The 19,804-nt window shown below is 37.9% G+C and overlaps 2 protein-coding genes across 2 annotated transcripts; both read left to right on the forward strand.

Moving 5' to 3' along the window:
* The first annotated feature begins 431 nt into the window (after positions 1–431).
* Positions 432–5,548, forward strand: LOC112510040 (alpha-soluble NSF attachment protein-like). Its single transcript, XM_025115299.1, has 9 exons — positions 432–586; positions 1,304–1,353; positions 1,432–1,504; positions 2,479–2,558; positions 3,238–3,389; positions 3,801–3,960; positions 4,052–4,099; positions 4,704–4,784; positions 5,314–5,548. Exons 1-9 carry the CDS (start codon positions 442–444, stop codon positions 5,392–5,394), a joined length of 870 nt encoding a protein of 289 aa, XP_024971067.1. The 5' UTR covers positions 432–441; the 3' UTR covers positions 5,395–5,548.
* A 1,509-nt stretch (positions 5,549–7,057) lies between these two features.
* Positions 7,058–10,064, forward strand: LOC112508548. Its single transcript, XM_025113215.1, has 2 exons — positions 7,058–7,167; positions 8,166–10,064. The coding sequence occupies exon 2, from the start codon at positions 8,258–8,260 to the stop codon at positions 9,896–9,898; it is 1,641 nt and encodes a 546-aa protein (XP_024968983.1). The 5' UTR covers positions 7,058–7,167; positions 8,166–8,257; the 3' UTR covers positions 9,899–10,064.
* Positions 10,065–19,804: the final 9,740 nt, after the last annotated feature.

Here is a 19,804-nt window from a genome sequence, read left to right on the forward strand (position 1 = left end):
AGGGGATGAAGATGAAGGAGACGGTGGAAGGGGATGAAGGAGACGGTGGAAGGGATTGAGGGTAAAGTGGTAAGAAATTCCTTGTTCTAGTTAGTTCCARGGGTAGAGGTAGGACTCCCGTGTTCCACTTTTGTTCTAGTTAGTTCTAGTTAGTCCCAGATAAAGCCATACCAAACATAGGACAATTGTGTTCTGTTCTGTCCTGTTCCACCATGTTCCACGTACCAAACACACCCTTAAAAGACAGATTTGAAATCCTCAAGTTTCCAACAATTTTGTGATGGCTACTTTTGTCAAGTCTAAATTGTTGAAGGGAAAAAGGGTAAATTTATTAGAAGGACTAGTTTAGTAATATCAAAACTACCATTTTACACCCTCATTTTACGCTTTCCTATTCCCACCCCTCCCCTGTCTCTTCCTGGGAATAGAGAGACGAAGAGGATGTCTGATCAAATAGCGAAAGGTGAAGAATTCGAGAAGCAAGCAGAGAAGAAGCTTAATGGCTGGAAAATCTTTGGTTCCAAGCATGAAGATGCCGCCGATTTATATGAAAAAGCTGCCAATTTTTATAAAATCGGAAAATCTTGTATGTGATCAATGACCTCACCTACAAACAATCTAATTGGAACGACTTTGATTGTGTTTTGGAAATATTATGTTGTTGTATATTAGAATATATCTGAATTATTTATGTTCATTAGGGTTTGTGGGATCTAATTTTTTATTGATCTGATGTTGACATTTTCGTTGAGAGATTGAGGTTTTTCAATGTGATGCATTGGCATCCTTGATGGTCGTTTTCCATGTTACAATGCTTTTGTTTTGTGAGTTGTAATTTCAAAAATCTTGTGGAAAATTGTTTATGGAACAAGGGCATTGAAGTGTTACTGTTTGATTAAATTATCTCATTTCCTTGAGAAGTTTACAAGGTCTGTTTTCTTCAATCTAATGTTCATTTGGTCTCTTCGTTCCACCGAAACTGCTCCGTTTTAGTTCTCAATGTCAAATGTGTTTCTATTCAGCTTCAAAATTGATATAGGTTTTAAGCTTTCAGAGAAATTTTTGGACCGCATCAGAATTTATAATGACTACTGCGAATACGTTGATGATTTTGTCAAATTTGCGACAAATTCCATTGAATTTCGGTTATGTGTAGACTATTTGGCGAGAGTACGTCATGTGGGTGTCAAATTTTAGACCTCAAACTTGTGTTTGCTTGATAATTGGATGGCACGTGGACATACAAACTTGAGGGTTTGTTAAAGAGCAATATTTTTTCGTTAATGTAACACACGTTTCCCAGGGGATCAAGCTGGGGCAGTATACATGAAATTGGCTGATTGCTATTTGAAGGTAAGTGCTTGAGCACAGTGATCGCCAATCTCATTCATTTACTAGAATCCTATATTGATAATTCCTTCTTGTTTACAGTTGGATAGCAAACATGAAGCTGCTAATGCTTTTGCTGATGCAGGCCATTGCTATAAGAAAACAAACACTACAGGTGCCCATCTTTACAACTGTCATATAGGTTCTTCTTATGCTCATGAAAAGATGGTGGGAATTAACAATGTCCCAGCTTGCATGTTGCTCTAATGTAACTTGTTGGGCTATAGCGGAATTGTAGCCAAATGTAGTATGATTTGGCATCTGTATTTATAGCACCTACAATCATTTGATTCCCTTGCAGTACCTTACCTAGTTACTGAGTATAACAGAACAGGAAAATGAATGGTTAGAAAATCTTGTTACATGTTTGGCAAATTTTAGAACTTTTTTTCAACTTATATGGGTTTGATAGTTGGCCCACGTTCCATGTGAAAAGTTAAAGTTACTCTAGGGGGAGACTTAACATGCATGCATGCCTAATGACATACTGCATGGCTTTTTTTGATAGCTTGTAAAATTTGTAAAAAATTGCAAGAACATGTGCATGGTCTTTTCTTCTTTTTTCCTTCTTAGCGTAAGTGATCTTGATATACGTTAGGTAAGTATGACTCTTCACCTTTTGCTCGACAACAATTTACCTGATGGGAAAAAGAAAGAAAAAGAGCTCCCAAGTGGTAGCAATCAACATTCCCTACTTACTTACTTTTTAATGTTGCTGATAGTTGTGCAGTAGAGGAGGGGAACACTGCAACTATGGTTAAGCCATACGATAGGAGTTTTTTTTTTATTAACCTGGATATCCAACCCGCTTTGCGAGCCGACTAATCCCAGGGCAACCACCTGCAAAGCAGGTAGCCCGGAGTCACCGCATTTGAATCTCCGTGGCCACAAGGGGATTTTTGTTCCTCCTTGGATTTGTACCTGGGACCTCCCGACACTTTTGACCTTTGGAGCCAAGCTCAAACCAATCAGGCACCACCCTTGTGGTTACCATATGATAGGAGTTGGTATCTACTTGAATGCTTTCATATGACTACATGCATTTACAATTAAAAGAAGCTTGTCTTCATATTTTCGGGTATATTGCAGAGTGCATATCTTGCCTAGAGCAAGCATTAAATCTATTCATGGAAATTGGGAGACTCGGCATGTCCGCAAAGTACTGCAAGGTACAACTCTTGGATCTCTTTGTCTCTGAGACAGAAGTCTTAATGTGGTGGTTGATAGATTGATTTTCTTTCATAATTTAGTTCTTGTTCCTTTGTCAAGTTTTAACCATAGGCTTGTTCACTTCATCTTTCATTAGAATATGAGCTGCTATACTGTATCAAATAATGAAATTTTATCTTAGCTCTCCATTGAATTCAACTAACATGAAGTGGAATAAATTAAAAACCTCGAATGATAAGACAACATTGTTGCTTGAGGTTGCACCATATACTCATAGAAGTAAAAAGTTTTTTGATGCCAATGTCATGAAACTAGAAATGAGAACAGAGATATTTAACTGAGGTTTTAATGTATATGAACCTTTTACATGTAAATTTCCCATAAAGGCAATAGATTCTAAAGTTCTGGGCTTATTCAGGAAGTTTCTTCGAGGTGGGAAATTGGAAGAAAACCCGTTATGATATTTCCGGAGCTCAAAATTAAAGAGTAAACATTAGATAATGCAGTGATGAATTTTTGTGCGCTTTTAGGACTACCAAAGTGAATCTTAACAACTAGGTATAACGATTTAGAGTCTTATACAGGTGGTGCTGTTATGGGTTGCACCCAGATCATTGCATAGACTGATGATGTATGCAAATGATAAGTTGAGTGGGCTGTGATTTCCTTCTTGTGCAGGAAATCGCTGAGTTATATGAACAAGAACAAAACTTGGAGCAAGCTATGGTTTACTATGATAAAGCGTCTGATCTCTTTCAAGGTGAAGAAGTGAGCAGTTCTGCAAATCAGTGCAGGCTGAAAATTGCACAATTTGCTGCTGAACTACAACAGTACGCATGCTTTAACTATCTTAGATATTACAATCTCAAGCCCATATGGTCTTATCTCCACATATTCAATGCCCATATTGGAGCATCTCCAATGGTAAAAATAAAGACTTGATGAAAAGGTTGAGAACCACTTAATGAAAAGATTAACCATTGGAGCAATAACTTGAAGAATGGCTTGACATCCAAAAGCTTGGGAGATGTCAAGTTTTTGAAGATTTATGTATGTGTAATTGTGTATAAAAAATACAAAAAAAAAGCTTTTGAAAGACTTGACCACTGGAGTAAGTATTTGAAGATGGTTTTTGTTTAGTGGAAATCTGATGTGGCAAATAGATCAAGTCTTTTAAAGACTTGACTATTGCGGATGCTCTTATGTTATACTGACACCACCATCTAAAAAATGTCTGTCAGGTATCAGAAAGCAATTGAGATCTTTGAAGAGATAGCAAGACACTCAATCAACAATAATCTGCTTAAGTATGGAGTTAAAGGGCATCTACTCAATGCTGGCATTTGCCAACTCTGTAAAGGTGATGTTGTTGCAATTACAAACGCATTGGACAAATATCAGGTCAAGCAGTGGATCCTGATGAGCAGTTTTTAGTTTATTTTTTTACCTTCATGTTTGGAAATATCACCTGAATGTGTTTTTGCTCCCATAGGACCTGGACCCAACTTTTGCAGGATCACGTGAATACAGGTTGCTGGCGGTATGTTGCATCGTTAAAACATTGGCAATAATTCGTATCAAATTCCTTTTTTGCATGGTTTTATTTTTCTTGATGAAGTCACTACCATGAGGTTCTCGTATGATCTCAATTTTGATTGCTTTCTTAAATTTGTAATATTTATACACATCAAATACTCACACACACACTTCTCACTTTTGGTGAGACTTGAACCCCTAACCTCTAGTAAGTAGCCAACAACCCTTTGGTTGATTGCTTATGTTTGATGGTTATGTTAATGTAGGTGAATCAGTAACTTGTTCATGCAGACATATGGGTGTATGTTGGGGGTTTTGCTGTAATGTATACCAAATGCCCCCACATGAGCTAATTTATATATGACCTTTTCAGACCATTTCAATTGAAGATTTCTTGTGGTGTTGTTTTTCATATCCTTGCTTTTGTTTGATTATTCTTTTCATGTCAAGTAGACCCCATTCCTGGTTCCATTAATCGTTCTTCATGACAACAATGCTTAATTAAAGCATTGTTTCTTGGACAAAATTGGAAGCCTGATATATTTACCTCTAGCACTTTGGAGTCTTGGACTGTTGCATAATGACAGGGATTTTTGTTATCCTGGCAGGATTTGGCTGCTTCAATTGATGAAGAAGATGTTGAAAAGTTTACTGATGCAATCAAGGAGTTTGATAGCATAACTAAGCTGGTACGATTTTCTGTAATCATTCTATTATGAAGTTACGAGTTTCATCTTTGAATTTAAAAAAAAACGTCGTGGTTTATGTTGTGGCCCGTATTATGTGTTGGATCGATAATCACACACACAATTTTAGGTTTAGGAAATGAAAAGAGAAAATGATACGTGGTTCTTACATCAACCAATGTCGCTAATTATTCTTAACTTATTGTTCCAAGTACGATAAATTTGGGTAGACAAATATCGTTTAGGCTGAACACTTTACGGACTCTCCTCTTTGGGGATAGAGGACATGTTTGCATACATCCATTTTGGTTTACCATACAAGTTGTTTGTGTGCAAACATTCATTTTTAGCTTGCCCACTTGTTTCTTTTGATAACAGTGATCTTCACATAAACAGTCACTCTACCCTTTGGGAAAGAGGCAAGATCTGCATACATCCTACTTCGAAACTGGGCATTACTGGGTCCGTTTGATTTGGTTACACGAAAGTGATTAATTTGTAAATTGGTTTGTATATTTTAATGTGAACACAGGATGCATGGAAGACCACCCTTTTGTTAAGAGTGAAGGACATGCTGAAGGCCAAGGAGATGGAGGAGGATGATCTAACTTGAACTTGAATCCCATTGTTCCAAACACATATATGTCCACATGATTTGTTAATTCATTGTTGCATTTTCATTGACTGGTATGGGGCCTCATCATAGGCTTGTTAATATTGTGCTTATGTTCCCTTGAATTTGTGATGTCAATTTAAAGATCCATTAATTATATCTCAATTCTATAGGCAATCTTTATAGCATATCTATATTATATTACAAAGCATTTGACAAAAACTCTTAAAAACCACTTTTTATGCGTAAAGTACTGTTTATTAATGCATATTACTTAAAACTCAAGATTGCAAGTAGATTGTACGTAAGTACAACTTATTAAAGCTTTATTTTTTAATTCATGTAACTAACTGCAGATAAACATAATCAAATACAGAATAAACATATCATTTTTAAATATAAAAATTAAAATGTAATTAGGATAATCATTGAATTTTAACAGAATACTTAATATTATTAAACAAAAATAAATTACTTTATTATTAAATATAAATTAAATTATAATAAAAAATTGAATTAAAGAAATTACACAGAAAATGAGAACTTTTAAATAGTTAATTTAATATTAATATCGATACATTTTTTTTCAAATTTATATTTCGTTCAAAATAAAAAATATTATTGTTTTCTAAAACCACGTAAAATCATATTATATCGATAGAGAAAATTAAATAAAATGAAACATTAAAATCGAGATATATCTCGTTGCATTGTGTGAGTACGCTTCTAGTATATAATTGATGCATTCATGACACAATTTTGATATCATATATGAATTCTATAATCAAGATGTTTTTTTTATTAACCTGAATATTCAACTTGCTATGCGAGCCGACTAATCCCAGGACGACCACCTGCTTTGCAGATAGCCCGGAGTCACCGCATTTGAATCTCCGTGGCCACAAGGGGATTTTTATTCCTCCTTGAATTTGAACCTAGGACCTCCAAGTACTTTTGACCTTTGGAGCCAAACTCAAACCAATCAGGCAACACCCTTGTGGTTGTTAAAGCAAAAAACGACAACTGAATGAGCAAAATATCAGTATAGTGATGACAAGTTTGAAATATGATTCTGCCAAATTTACAAACCGATTTACATGTGTTCTTTATATATGAAATAACACGTGTGAAAATATAGTGTTTATATAATATTGTTTCATATGTGGAACATTCAGAACCATTTTTTCCACATACAAAATAGTTCTGAGCATTTCACATATGAAACAACAATATATAAATATTGTATTTTCACACGTATTGTTTCATACGTGAAACAACACATGCAAACTAATTCTTAAATTTGTACTGACTTATTGGGATTATGTATCTATATATAATCTTAAATATAAGTTTGTATGTGTATGTATATTGGAACTTGCAAATTATGCCTCTCAAGAAAATGTTAGAAGTAGCATATCATTAAAGCTGAAGGGGCTAATTGTACATAAGTTATTGTTATAAGAATATAAAGGGGTCTTTGTGTCAATTATGTCAATTTTGAGGTTATACATGTCAATACAACAATCTAAGAGGGTCAACTTTGTAAAATGAAACAATATTCAAACAAACTGTTCCCCTTGGTCAGGTCAGGTCAGTTGGCAGCCATTGGGAGGACTTCTCGAAGGTTACACAAAGAATAATATGGTCAATAAACCCGTTCTTCGTTTTCTTTTCAACTTTGCGATCATCATTTCGTATAAGTTATCATTTTTTCACTCGGTCAATGGTATGATGAAGGTGAAAACATGAACTCCAAGTAATCTTCTCCTACAGGTACCTTATTTTCTTCCTAAAATCGTTCTTATGAGTTTTAGATTTTTAGGATTTGTTCATGCGTCGTGAATTTTGCTAGTTTTTCATGTTAAACAGATATAGAATTTTGATTTGAGGTACGGAATTCGGTTAAATTCACCATGTAAGACGATTTACTAGCTAAGTTTTTACTAGATGTTGTTGCTCTTATTTTTGTTGTGTGTATGTTTAGGTATTTGGATGAGTTGAAATTGTTGAAGCATTTGAATTAGTTTCAGGACAGTATAACTTGTCTATAGTATTGAGCTTTAGTTTTTGGTTGGTCGATCTATTGAAGCAGCTCGTAATTTTAGGCATGGTAAGTGAATGGTGAAGAAATATGGGTGTCTTATAGCTCGGTTCAAGCAAATTTTTTTATTGAGTTCGGGATTCATTATGAGATTTGCTACAAATTGATATGACTATTTGTCTGATTGTGTTTTTTAATGTAAGTTGTAAACTGTAATGCAGTTATCCATTTTTTTCGTCTGGAACTTGATGAATAGACCTAGATATTCAAATTTACACGTGCAAAGAACGAAAAGCAATACACTTATTGTTTCAAATGAGGCAACGCAAATTGCTAGACAAAATAGATTGGTGTTCCCTATTAATTTCAGTTGAATACGTATGAAAATTGGGAGATGAAATTTTTGGAAGTCATGTGACATTTGTATGTAATAAAGGTATTTACTCATAGAAGGACTTAGAGGGGTGGTTAGGTGGCACGTGCCACCGTATTATTCCTCCGTGGTAAGGTAAAAAAAATTAGGTTCGTGAAAGGTGCAACCGTTTTATATGGTGCCACCTTATCCAAAAATTCTTGGGTCCGTCTTTAGAACTTGTAGCTATTATGATTTAGTTCAAGATGGTCCCCACTTTCAAACTTTCAATTCATTGAGTAGTAATTATCTCTTAATTTTGCTTGGATGTAGAATGATTCAGGATCATGTGTCTCTTTCCTGTCTTTGCATGTGCAGGGTGCTGCCACAGTTGATCTTTATACCGAAGAAACTTGGATATCAACTGTATTTCAGCATTTAAAAGGTTAAAATATTGAGATCGCTACATAATGATATCAAGTGATAAAGACGGAGTTGAAGATGAAAAATCTAATGGATATAGAGCCAAAACCTTTGTTCCTCTACACATAAAACCCCCTCAGAAGGGACTTCTCAGTGACGAGGATAACCAAAATCAAGTTGATGGAAATCATAATACTCTGAATGAAAAAATGTCGAGCTTTTTTGGATTTGGTAAGCTAGACTCCCCATCTATAAAATTCCAGCGGCTTGCCAAGGAGAGGGATGTGTTCTCGCGCAGCATCCCTTCCTGCACTGATAATACCATTCGAGGAAGCTTATGTAGGGTCTTCTCTAGGAAAATTGATTGGGGGTCCCTTCGAAACATGGCTAAAGAATGGATAAAGAATCCAATGAATATGGTTCTCTTGGTCTGGATTATTTGTGTTGCTGTCTCTGGAGCAATTCTCTTCCTTGTGATGACTGGTATGTTGAACAATGCCCTTCCAAGAAAATCCCAGAGAAATGCTTGGTTCGAAGTCAACAACCAGATCCTCAATGCACTATTTACGCTCATGTGTTTGTATCAGCACCCTCATCGGCTTTATCACCTTGTACTGCTCTTGAGATGGAGATCAGAAGATATTTCCAAGTTGAGAAAAGTATATTGCAAAAATGGAAGTTATAAACCTCATGAATGGGCACACATGCTGGTAGTTATTTTGCTGCTTAACATTAATTGTTTTGCACAGTATGCTTTATGTGGTCTCAATGTAGGATACAAGAGATCAGAGAGGCCGGCAATTGGGGTCGCGTTAACTATTTCTGTGGCAATTGGTGCACCTGCCATTGCTGGTGTTTACACTGTTGTTAGCCCCCTCGGGAAGGACTATGATATCACTTCTGATGAAGAAGCCCAATTAAAAAAATATAGTCCTGAGAGCAGTAGTGGACCAAGACAAAAAAGAGTTGAATCATTTGAAAGGCGATTCACATTTGCATCAAAAGATGAGGCAAAAACTAGGCAAAGTAGTCCAAAATGGAGTGGAGGTATATTTGATTTTTGGGAGGATATCTCTTTAGCCTATCTGTCATTATTTTGTAGTTTTTGTGTTTTCGGGTGGAATATGGAGAGACTCGGGTTTGGAAACATGTATGTCCATATCGCAACGTTTCTTCTCTTCTGTTTGGCACCATTTTGGATTTTTAATTTGGCTGCCATCAATATTGACAATGAGACCGTGAGGGAGGCATTGGGCATTACAGGGATATTTCTGTGTGTATTTGGTTTACTTTATGGTGGCTTTTGGAGGATTCAGATGAGGAAGAGATTCAATTTGCCCCCATCTTATTTCTGTTGTGGCAACCCTGCTGTTACCGATTGTGCATTATGGCTATGCTGCTGTTGGTGTTCCCTTGCTCAGGAGGTCCGCACTGGAAACTTTTATGATATTGTGGAGGACAAGTTTTACAAAAAACCAGAGGCTATACCACCTTTGCCTCGAGAAGGAGAACACTCAAGTTTCCGATCTAGCCCTAGTCCTAACAGGTTTACGAAGGAATATCAAAGCCCGATCAGGCAGCTACCAATGGTGGAAGAAGGTTCTTCTTCAAGAGGTAATGATGCAACTCTGGAACCACCTGTTCCGTCCTCTATATGTAGAGATGCAGTTCAGACAAATTTAGTATAAATGCCACTATGATTTGAGGTTTGAAATTGCAAGGACTAGCCCTTGTGTGTTTTTTGAGCATTTTCATATTCTTTGCTGCTCCATCTGTAAGTTATTACCATTTCCTCTTATGAAATACATTTAAGTCCTACATTTGTATATATGATTGTTTTGAATTCATTTTCAAGTGGTCTTAAGTTTCAAAAAGTATTAAAAAAATATGATATTTTGCTGTTTGTGAAACTTATACCCTTCAAAATCCTTTAATTATTCATGTTTAATAGTAACATTCTTAGGACTAATCGACAATAATTCACAAAATAACGAAAACAACTACAAAATAATGATCAAAATACTTGAAAATTATAAATCGTGTACCTTATTCGATATTGAACGTAGAATTGAACAAGAATAATAGGGTAGAGGCCTGCGAATTGCAGTGTTCTAAGATGAAATTTCGTCCCCAATCGTGCTCGGTACGGACGTCGTCTAGAGGATACAACTACCCGGTTGATTTGATGCATGTCAATTCAACCCTATCGAATCGAAGTGTGTTCTTGAGAGGGAAGATGCAATTGAAAAGGGAAAATGTATGGAATATGAATGTGTTCTCGAATGAAGGAATATAGCATGTATATATATCCTCGGTAGTTATTTGGTGGTTAAAAGTGGTTAAAAAACCACCCACCGGTAGTTATTTTGGCGGTTAAGAAACCACCCACGCGAACAGAAGCGACTGTTCGGAAACAGTGCGTCGGTTGGTCCGGTTCGGCTATAGCCATGACGGTCACGAGACCCCAAGCTAAAGCCCAATCCAAAGGTTTTAGTTGATTTTGATAAGGCTTATGATCTTACCCTTATAAACCATTCATTTTTCCCCCTTTCTTCCTATGTGGGATCAATTCCAATGGGAAAAATCCAACAATACCCCACATTTTCTATTCAAACTCCTAAAATACCCCACATTTGAATAGAAAATAAGATAACATAGGAATTTTATTTGCTATTCCAAGAACTAAATATGAAGTACATCAGGAAAGATGTCTTTTGGACTTGAACCTTCCGTAATGAATACAATTCGGATCTACTTTATGGGTAGTGAACGAAGTCTTGAACTAACCACATTTGATAGTAAATCGAGACAAAATGTATCACATACATCATACTTATACACACATCGATTCTTACAATTTTGTTCATTTCGGTCGTGAATGATATCCTATCTTCATGAGATTTGTAGAGAACGTAGCCATCTCTATTCTCATAGATGCGACCACACATCGATCTCACATAGGTAATGCCAATCAAGAACATTCCGTAGCGCTCCACTGAAATCAGCTATTAGCATTATTAAGAATATGAATTCAACCCTTAAACATCAACGGAAAACACAATTGAGGACATCATAGGAATAAGCATACCTTGTGTTTGATTCTTCTTGAGTCTTCCTCAACTAGTTTGCCTATTAAACCTAGACCATGGGATCTCCAATGTTGCTAGGTTAGGTTTCCGCCAAGTATCGACTCATTGTATTGGCTTTAAGCCCATTCCCCTCGATGTAAAGATAACTTGCTCTCTGTTTAGGCCCTTTGTCAAAGGATCTGCTATATTTTCCTTCGACTTTATGTAATCAATGGAAATTATTCCATTTTTCATCAAGTCTTTTATTGTATTGTGACGTCGCCTTATATGCCTTGATTTGCCATTATAGATATGATTCTTTGCTCTAGTCAGAGCAGCCATACTATCACAGTGTATACTAATGGCTTCACAGGCCTAGGCCATAACGGAATACCTTCTAGAAAGCTTTTGAGCCATTCGGCTTCTTCAGCCGCTTTGTCCAACGCGACAAACTCAGCTTCCATCGTGGAACGTGTATTCACCGTTTGTTTAGATGATTTCCAAGATATTGAAGCACCACCAAGGGTAAACACGTAACCACTTGTGGATTTACCTTCCGAGTGATTGGAAATCCAATTGGCATCATAGTATCCTTCTAGCACGGGGGGATACTTAGTGTAATGCAAACCATAACATATTGTATGTTTAAGATATCGGAGCACTCGAACTAGTGCATACCAATGATCTTTACCAGGATTGTGGGAGTAACGACTCAATCTACTCACAGTATATGCTAAATCCGGTCGTGTACAGTTCATGATATACATTAGGCTCCCAAGAACTTGAGTGTTCTCTAATTGTGAAACACTATCTCCTTGATTCTTCTTAAGTTGACTTGAAGGATCAAAGGGAGTAACGACCGGTTTATCATCAAAGTGTCCAAACTTCTTTAGGACTGTCTCTATATAATGAGATTGGGTAAGGATGTATCCTTCCGAAGTTCTTTGAACTTTGATACCAAGAATAACATCAACTTGTCCTAAATCCTTCATATCAAATGAAGAATGAAGCATTTTCTTGGTTTGATTAATTACATCCATATTAGTCCCCATTATTAGCATATCATCCACATATAGACATATTATGACATAAGCATTTTTAAACTGTTAACATATACACATTTATCACATTCATTGATATAGAAACCTTGTGATAAGAGTGTATTATCAAACTTCTCGTGCCATTGCTTTGGAGCTTGTTTAAGTCCGTATAGGGACTTAACCAGTTTACAGACTTTATGTTCTTGACCTTTAACAACAAACCCTTCGGGTTGTTGCATGTAGATTTCTTCCTCTAATTCGTCATTCAGGAAAGCAGTTTTCACATCCATTTGGTGAATTTCCATATTGTGAATCGCTGCTATTACAATCAAAGTCCTAATGGAAGTGATTCTAGTCACCGGCGAATAGGTGTCAAATAAATCTTGACATTCTCTTTGACGATACCCTTTGGCTACTAAACAAGCCTTGTACTTTTCTATAGTACCGTCAGGTCTAAGCTTTCTCTTAAAAATCCATTTATGGCCAATTGGTTTATGTCCCAGAGGGAGATCTACCAATTTCCAAGTGTTATTTTGTAAAATGGATTCTATTTCGCTTTGGATTGCCTCTTTCCAATAAGGAGCTTTAGAATAGTCCATAGCTGTCTTATAAGTTAGAGGTTCTTCTTCTATATTAAAGGTCACATAGTCTGGTCCAAAGTCTTTTGCCACTTTTCCATGTTTACTTCTCTGAGGTTCTCCATCATGTTGAACTTGAGAGGTACCTTCATCAATTTGAATAGTACTTTGGTCTAACTCATTATGAGGTTCATCGTCTTCATTCCCTTTTTTCCTTGGATTGGATATTCTTTTCTCCTTATCCTTATATGGGAATATGTCTTCAAAGAATTCTACTTCCGCAGATTCAATTATGGTATTTGTGTGAATATCCTCTACTTGGGATCTGAATACCAAGAATCTATAGGCTGCACCGTTCTTGGCGGGGCGAAGATAGATGCAATCCACAGTCTTTGGTCCTAATTTGGTCCTTTTAGGTAAAGGTATTTGTACTTTGGCTAAGCAACCCCACACTTTCATCCTTTTGTAGGAAGGCAATTTGCCTTTCCATAGTTCGTAGGGAGATTGACTACTTTTCTTATGCGGAATCTTATTTAAGATCATGTTTGCAGTCAAACAGGCTTCACCCCATAGATTTTGAGGAGCCCCAGAAGTGATCAACATTGAGTTGATCATATTCTTCAAAGTTATGTTTTTCCGCTCGGCTACCCCATTTTGCTGAGGGGGTATAAGGAGCCGTCGTTTGATGTACAATACCGTGTAAGGAACAAAATTCATCAAAGTCATGAGATTCATACTCTCCTCCTCGGTCAGACCTTAGAATTTTGATTCTCTTTTCAAGTTGATTTTCAACTTCGGCTTTATAAATTTTAAACATGGTTAAAGCCTCGTCATTGGTATTTATTAAATAAATATAACAGAACTTACTGCAATCATCAATAAATGAGATATAATAGTTCTTTCCCCCTCGAGTTGGAGTTGACTTAAAATCACACAAATCGGTATGTATTAGACCAAGCACTTGGTTAGATTTTTCGACAGATTTGTGGGGATGACTTGAGTATTTTGATTCTACACAAGTCTCACACTTAGTCATTTTGTTCATTGAACACTTAGGTAACATGCCAAGATTCATCATCCTTTGTAAGGATCGGAAATTGACATGACCTAACCGAACATGCCACAAATTTGGGGAGTCAACCATATAAGTAGAAGCAGCGCTAGAGCTTGCGATTTTATTCATATTTACATCATTGTTTGTGATATTTACAATGGACAACTTAAAGAGCCCCTCAGACAGGTAGCCCTTACCCACATACACCCCACCCTTAGTGACTACAAATTTATCTGACTCGAATACAATTTTAAATCCTTTGTTGCTCAACATAGGACCCGAGATCAGATTCTTGCTCATATCCGGCACATGTAGCACATTTGTGAGTTCAAGCTCTTTCCCCGATGTTAGCTTCAATATCACTTTCCCTTTTCCTTGCACTTTTGCGGTTGTTGAGTTCCCCATAAACATCGGTTCACCATCGTTGACTTTGACGTAGGAAGAGAATAAATCCTTGGAGTTGCATATGTGCCTAGTGGCACCGGTGTCAAGCCACCAATCCACTTTGTTTGTCACGAAGTTCGCTTCAACGCACCTACAAACCTTGTTTCAGAATCTGCCATGTTGGTTTGGTTTGAGCTTCCGGCTCCTCCGCTTCCATGATGATCCCTCTTGAGACGGCAATCCCGTGCTTTGTGCCCGGGACGACCACACACCCAACAAGTAGTCATTTGCCTTTTGAATGGCTTTTTTGTGGGCTTGGAGAGGGTTTTTCATGTTTGAGGGAGAAGGTTTAGCGATACCTTTTCCCTTGAACTTCTGAAATTTTGGTTTGGAAGTGTTTCCTCCAACGAAATTTGCGTTTGGGTCTATTGAACTTCCGTCCGTCTTGTTAACCATGATAATTAGAGGAATGGAAGAGAAATTAAATAACTTTGTATTTCTTATATATATGAACAAGCCTACGTACATAATTATATAGCCTATACAAAAGACTAAATAAGGAAAATACAATAAATGGCATTAAAAAGAATGRCTGGCAATTAGCAAAGACCATAAAATAAGGCTTGAAAGGTGCCGGTCTTGATTTCCTTGATTCCAAAGGTCAATGGTCTATTTTGGGAAATGATGGAGACTGATCCCAATATTGTTAATCAAATATTTCAACATTCCCCCTCAAGTTGAGTAGTGGGATTTTCGATACTCAATTTGCCAAGACAATGATTAAATTTTTTTCCATTGACCGCCTTTGTTAATATATCTGCGAGTTGATCTTCTGAGCGGACAAACGGAAGTTCAATTATCCCTTTTTCAAGTTTTTCTTTGATGAAGTGTCGGTCTACCTCAATATGTTTTGTGCGATCATGCTGGACTGGATTCTCTGAAATTTGAATAACTGCCTCGTTATCGCACATATTTTTGCTGGATTGGGTTGGAGGGTACCCGATTTCTGTCAAGAGTTTCCGTATCCATAGTATCTCTGCTAGACCGCGTGCTATTCCTCGAAATTCTGCTTCAGCACTTGAAAGAGCCACCACCTTTTGTTTCTTGCTTCTCCAAGTAACAAGATTCCCACCAACGAGGGTAAAGTAACCAGATGTTGATCTCCGATTTCCTTTATCTCCCGCCCAGTCCGCAACGGTATATATTTGGGTTCCTAGATGCCCATTTGTCTTGCACAGAACTCCATGACCAGGTGTCCCTTTGAGGTATCTGATAATTCTCCACATAGCTTCCATATGGGTAACTTGAGGTTGATGCATGAATTGGCTCACAACTCCCACTGCGTAAGCAATGTCAGGCCGGGTATGTGAGAGATAGATTAGTTTCCCTACTATCCGTTGATATTTTTCCTTGTCGGCCAGCTTAGCCTTTTCCTCCATATAGAGCTTTTGGTTCACCATCATAGGAGTATCCACAGGTTTGCAATCAAYCATCCCTGTTTCTACCAGCAGKTCAAGGACGTATTTCTTTTGGCAGATAAAAATCCCCTGTCTGGACCTCAGGACTTCGATCCCAAGGAAATATTTAAGTCTTCCCAGATCCTTCATTTCGAATTCTTTGAATAGGTTTATCTTTAACCTTGTCATCTCTTCCTCATCATTACCTGTGATTATCATGTCATCAACATAAATAATTAAGCATGTTACAAGTCCATTCCTCCGTTTAAGGAACAGAGTATGATCTGAGTTACTCTGTCTGAAGCCATATTTTTTCATGGCTAAAGTAAATCTGCCAAATCAGGCACGAGGAGACTGTTTTAATCCATATAAGGATTTCTTCAAGCGACATACTTCTCCAGGGTTAGAATCTTCCATGAATCCGGGAGGGGCTTCCATATAGACTTCTTCTTTAAGTTCTCCATGTAAGAAGGCATTTTTTACGTCGAATTGAAGGAGAGGCCAACCTTTATTTGCAGCTATAGAGAATAGGACCCTGATTGTGTCGATTTTGGCCACGGGAGAAAATGTCTCAGAATAGTCAATTCCGTAAGTTTGAGTGTATCCTTTTGCTACAAGTCGGGCTTTGTATCTTTCAATGGTTCCATCCGGCTTGTACTTTATAGTGAAGACCCAACGACATCCTACTGGTTTTTTTCCAGGAGGAAGGGTACATTTTTCCCATGTGTCATTTTTATTCAGTGCATCCATTTCAATTTTCATTGCCTCTCTCCAGTCCTTAGATTYAAGAGCTTGTTCAACTGTAGTTGGAATTTCTTCAGAACATAGAGATGTGGCAAAGGCCTGGGCTTCTGGTGATAAATTTTCGGCTGCCACGTTTGCCATCGGATATCGAGAACTTCGAGCTTCCTTCTCGGGAGAGTATCTTTTTGGAGGAACTCCTCTGTTGGATCTTGGGGGTAGAACATATCCGGCTTGTTCAACCTGTGATGACTCCTGTTCTGCCGTATGGTTAGGTAAGTCAGGAGTTTCAGCATGCTCATGAGTTTCACAGTTAGTAGAAGAATCAGAGATAATGGGAGAATCAACATGCTCTTGAGTTTGAGAATTACTTACCTCTGACGCCAGGTTGGAAGGATCATCGTTAGTGGTACTGTCTTCAGGACTCGTGGATTGTGACGTGGATGGTGACGTGGTTTGGGTTCCGTGATTAATTTTTACTGATGATGGCATCCATTTTAACCAACTCAATGTGTCATCATACTCCTTTTCCCCCTGACCAGTGTGTTGGGTATTGTAGAAGTATTCGGTTTCRAGAAAGTCACAGTTCATCGTGGTGTACATATGACGTTTGTTCGGACTGTAACATCGATAACCTTGTTGATTGACTCCATAACCGACAAACACACATTTCTCAGCACATGCATCAAGTTTGGAACGTTCTGATTTTGGTATGTGAACAAACACAGAACAACCAAAGACACGAGGTTCAAGGGTAAGGGTAGATGGAGGTTTGTGAAAWTTAGACARGGCTTGAATTGGGGTTTTTAAGTCAAGAGCTCTTGTTGGGAGACGGTTCACAARATAGGTTGCTGTGACAAGAGCTTCGGGCCAAAAAGATTTCGGAACTTRGGATTCGATCATGAGCGCACGAGTTATTTCTAAAAGGAAGCGGTTTTTTCTTTCAGATACCCCGTTTTGTTCGGGGGTGTGAGCRCATGAGGTTTGATGAATTATTCCCTTTTCTTGACAAAGYTGTTTCATGGAAGTATTAACAAATTCCCCCCCATTATCGGACCTAAGAATWTGTATATCGCTTTTGAATTGGGTTTTAACCATGGCACAAAAAATTGTGAATTTTGAACAAACTTCGGATTTGTTTTTCAAGAGATAAATCCAAGTCATGCGGGTGCAATCATCAATGAATGCTACGAAATAACGGAAATTTTGTCCCCCCTCAACTTTTGCTGGCCCCCACACATCCGAATGAATTAATAAAAAAGGAAAATCAACCTTAGTATCATTTGATTTGAAAGTGTGTCTATGACTCTTAGCCAAAAAACATGTCTCACAATTCAAGACTTTATTTGTTGGGAATAATTCAGGAAATAAACGATGTAAGTACCCATTGGATGAGTGTCCCAATCTTCTGTGCCACAACCAAGCCTCCCTATCTGTAGATCCGTGACCTAGCATTACAGTACCTTGTCGAGTCACTTCATCCACATAGTATAGTCCTTGCTGCTCAGTACCACGCCCAATGATCTTCCCTGTCCTGATGTCCTGTAAGATACAGAAGGTTGGATGCATTAGAACAACACAATTTAGTTCTTTTGTAACATGACTGATCGATAGCAATTTATGAGACAAGGATGGAACATATAGACAGTTTTTCAATTTCATGTTTGRTGAAATTTGAATGGTCCCTCCTCCTTCTACTTGGAGACCTTCTCCATTTGCAGTATGAATTCTTGATTTTTGTGGTTTTGACATYGAGCACATGTCAGATATTTCAAAGGTCATTGTATCGGTAGCACCACAATCAAATATCCATAAGTTTTTATCTTTTTCATTYTTTGTTGCCATGTTAAYTTCCCCAACATTAAAGAAATTTGTTGACATGACTGTCATATTGGAACTATAGGGTTGTAAATGCGAAAGTTGAGAGAGTGAAGGGTTTGAGGTGTAATTCTCAAACCCTATACCTGCGATRCCCCCTGGTTCTTCTTCTTTAATTTCCGCAAAACAGCAGCTCCCTCMATGGTTTCCTTTTTCGGTGCTCTCTTGATTTCCAGCGAGTTTTGAGTGGTCGTCGCTGCTACCGCTGCTACTGGTGGTCCCTTGATTGCCCACGGCGACAGCAGCCTTGCCATCTTTCCTTTTTTTGTGTCCGTCGGCCCACCATTCCGGGTACCCCACGAGTTTGAAACACTGTTCTTTCGTATGCTTGGTCATGCCACAGTGCTCACATTTCAATCTGCTTTTATCGATCCGGGATGATGACGGATTGGATTTCTGGTCTGACCGGCGACCTCTGGAAACGAGCCCTAACCCATCGAGATCACTGGTTGAGTTCAGACCCGACGCCACCCCTTGTTGTATGTTCCTGAAAATACTTTGATGTGCTGTTTCTTTTCCGGACAGCAGCATATGCGGCTTCAGCCGACGGCAAGGGATCCCACCGGAGGATCTCTCTTTTAAGGGAATCATACTTTCGATCAAGGGCATTGAGAAATTGAAACAATTTATTTTCTGACCTGACTTTGTTGTAAGTGGCGATGTCGGTARAACACTTCATCGGGTTTGGATCTCGCCGTTCAATTTCTCCCCAGATACCCTGCATCACGATCCAGAATTCTTCTAACGGTACGCCATTTTGCTTGAACTCATTTGCTTTGACGTGGAGATCGAAAGTTTGAAGTTTGTCTTTGCCGCTGCTATACGTAATCGTAAGAGCGTCCCATAGCGTTTTTGCTGTCGGGAACTCCGTTAAGTTACTAGCAAGTGCCGGCTCGATATTTTGGATCAGCCATGAAAAGACGATCAAATCATCTTGTTCCCACTGTTCATCACTGGGTTCTGGTGGGTTTTGGGTGAGATGGTTTAAAAGAGCTTTCGATTTCCCCCCTATGGCGACTCGTATCATCCGAGCCTATAGAGGGTAGTTTTGGCTTGTGAGATTGAGGCTAATTTTTAGGCTATCAGAGGGATTTGGTTTTGGGCTCTGGGTTTGGATTTGAACTCCATTTTTGAGAAGATTAGCTATTTGGTTGGCTAGGTTATTGTTATCTTCTTCCGACATTGCTTCTGGTTCTGCTAGATGATGAGCACAAATGGTTTTGGATCATAAACACTGCTTTGATACCATGTTAACCATGATAATCAGAGGAATGGAAGAGAAATTAAATAACTTTGTATTTCTTATATATATGAACAAGCCTACGTACAGAATTATATAGCCTATACAAAAGACTAAATAAGGAAAATACAATAAATGGCATTAAAAAGAATGG

This window comes from Cynara cardunculus, assembly GCF_001531365.2.
Source record: "Cynara cardunculus var. scolymus isolate 2C chromosome LG 3, CcrdV1, whole genome shotgun sequence".
In the NCBI taxonomy this organism is placed as follows: domain Eukaryota; kingdom Viridiplantae; phylum Streptophyta; class Magnoliopsida; order Asterales; family Asteraceae; genus Cynara; species Cynara cardunculus.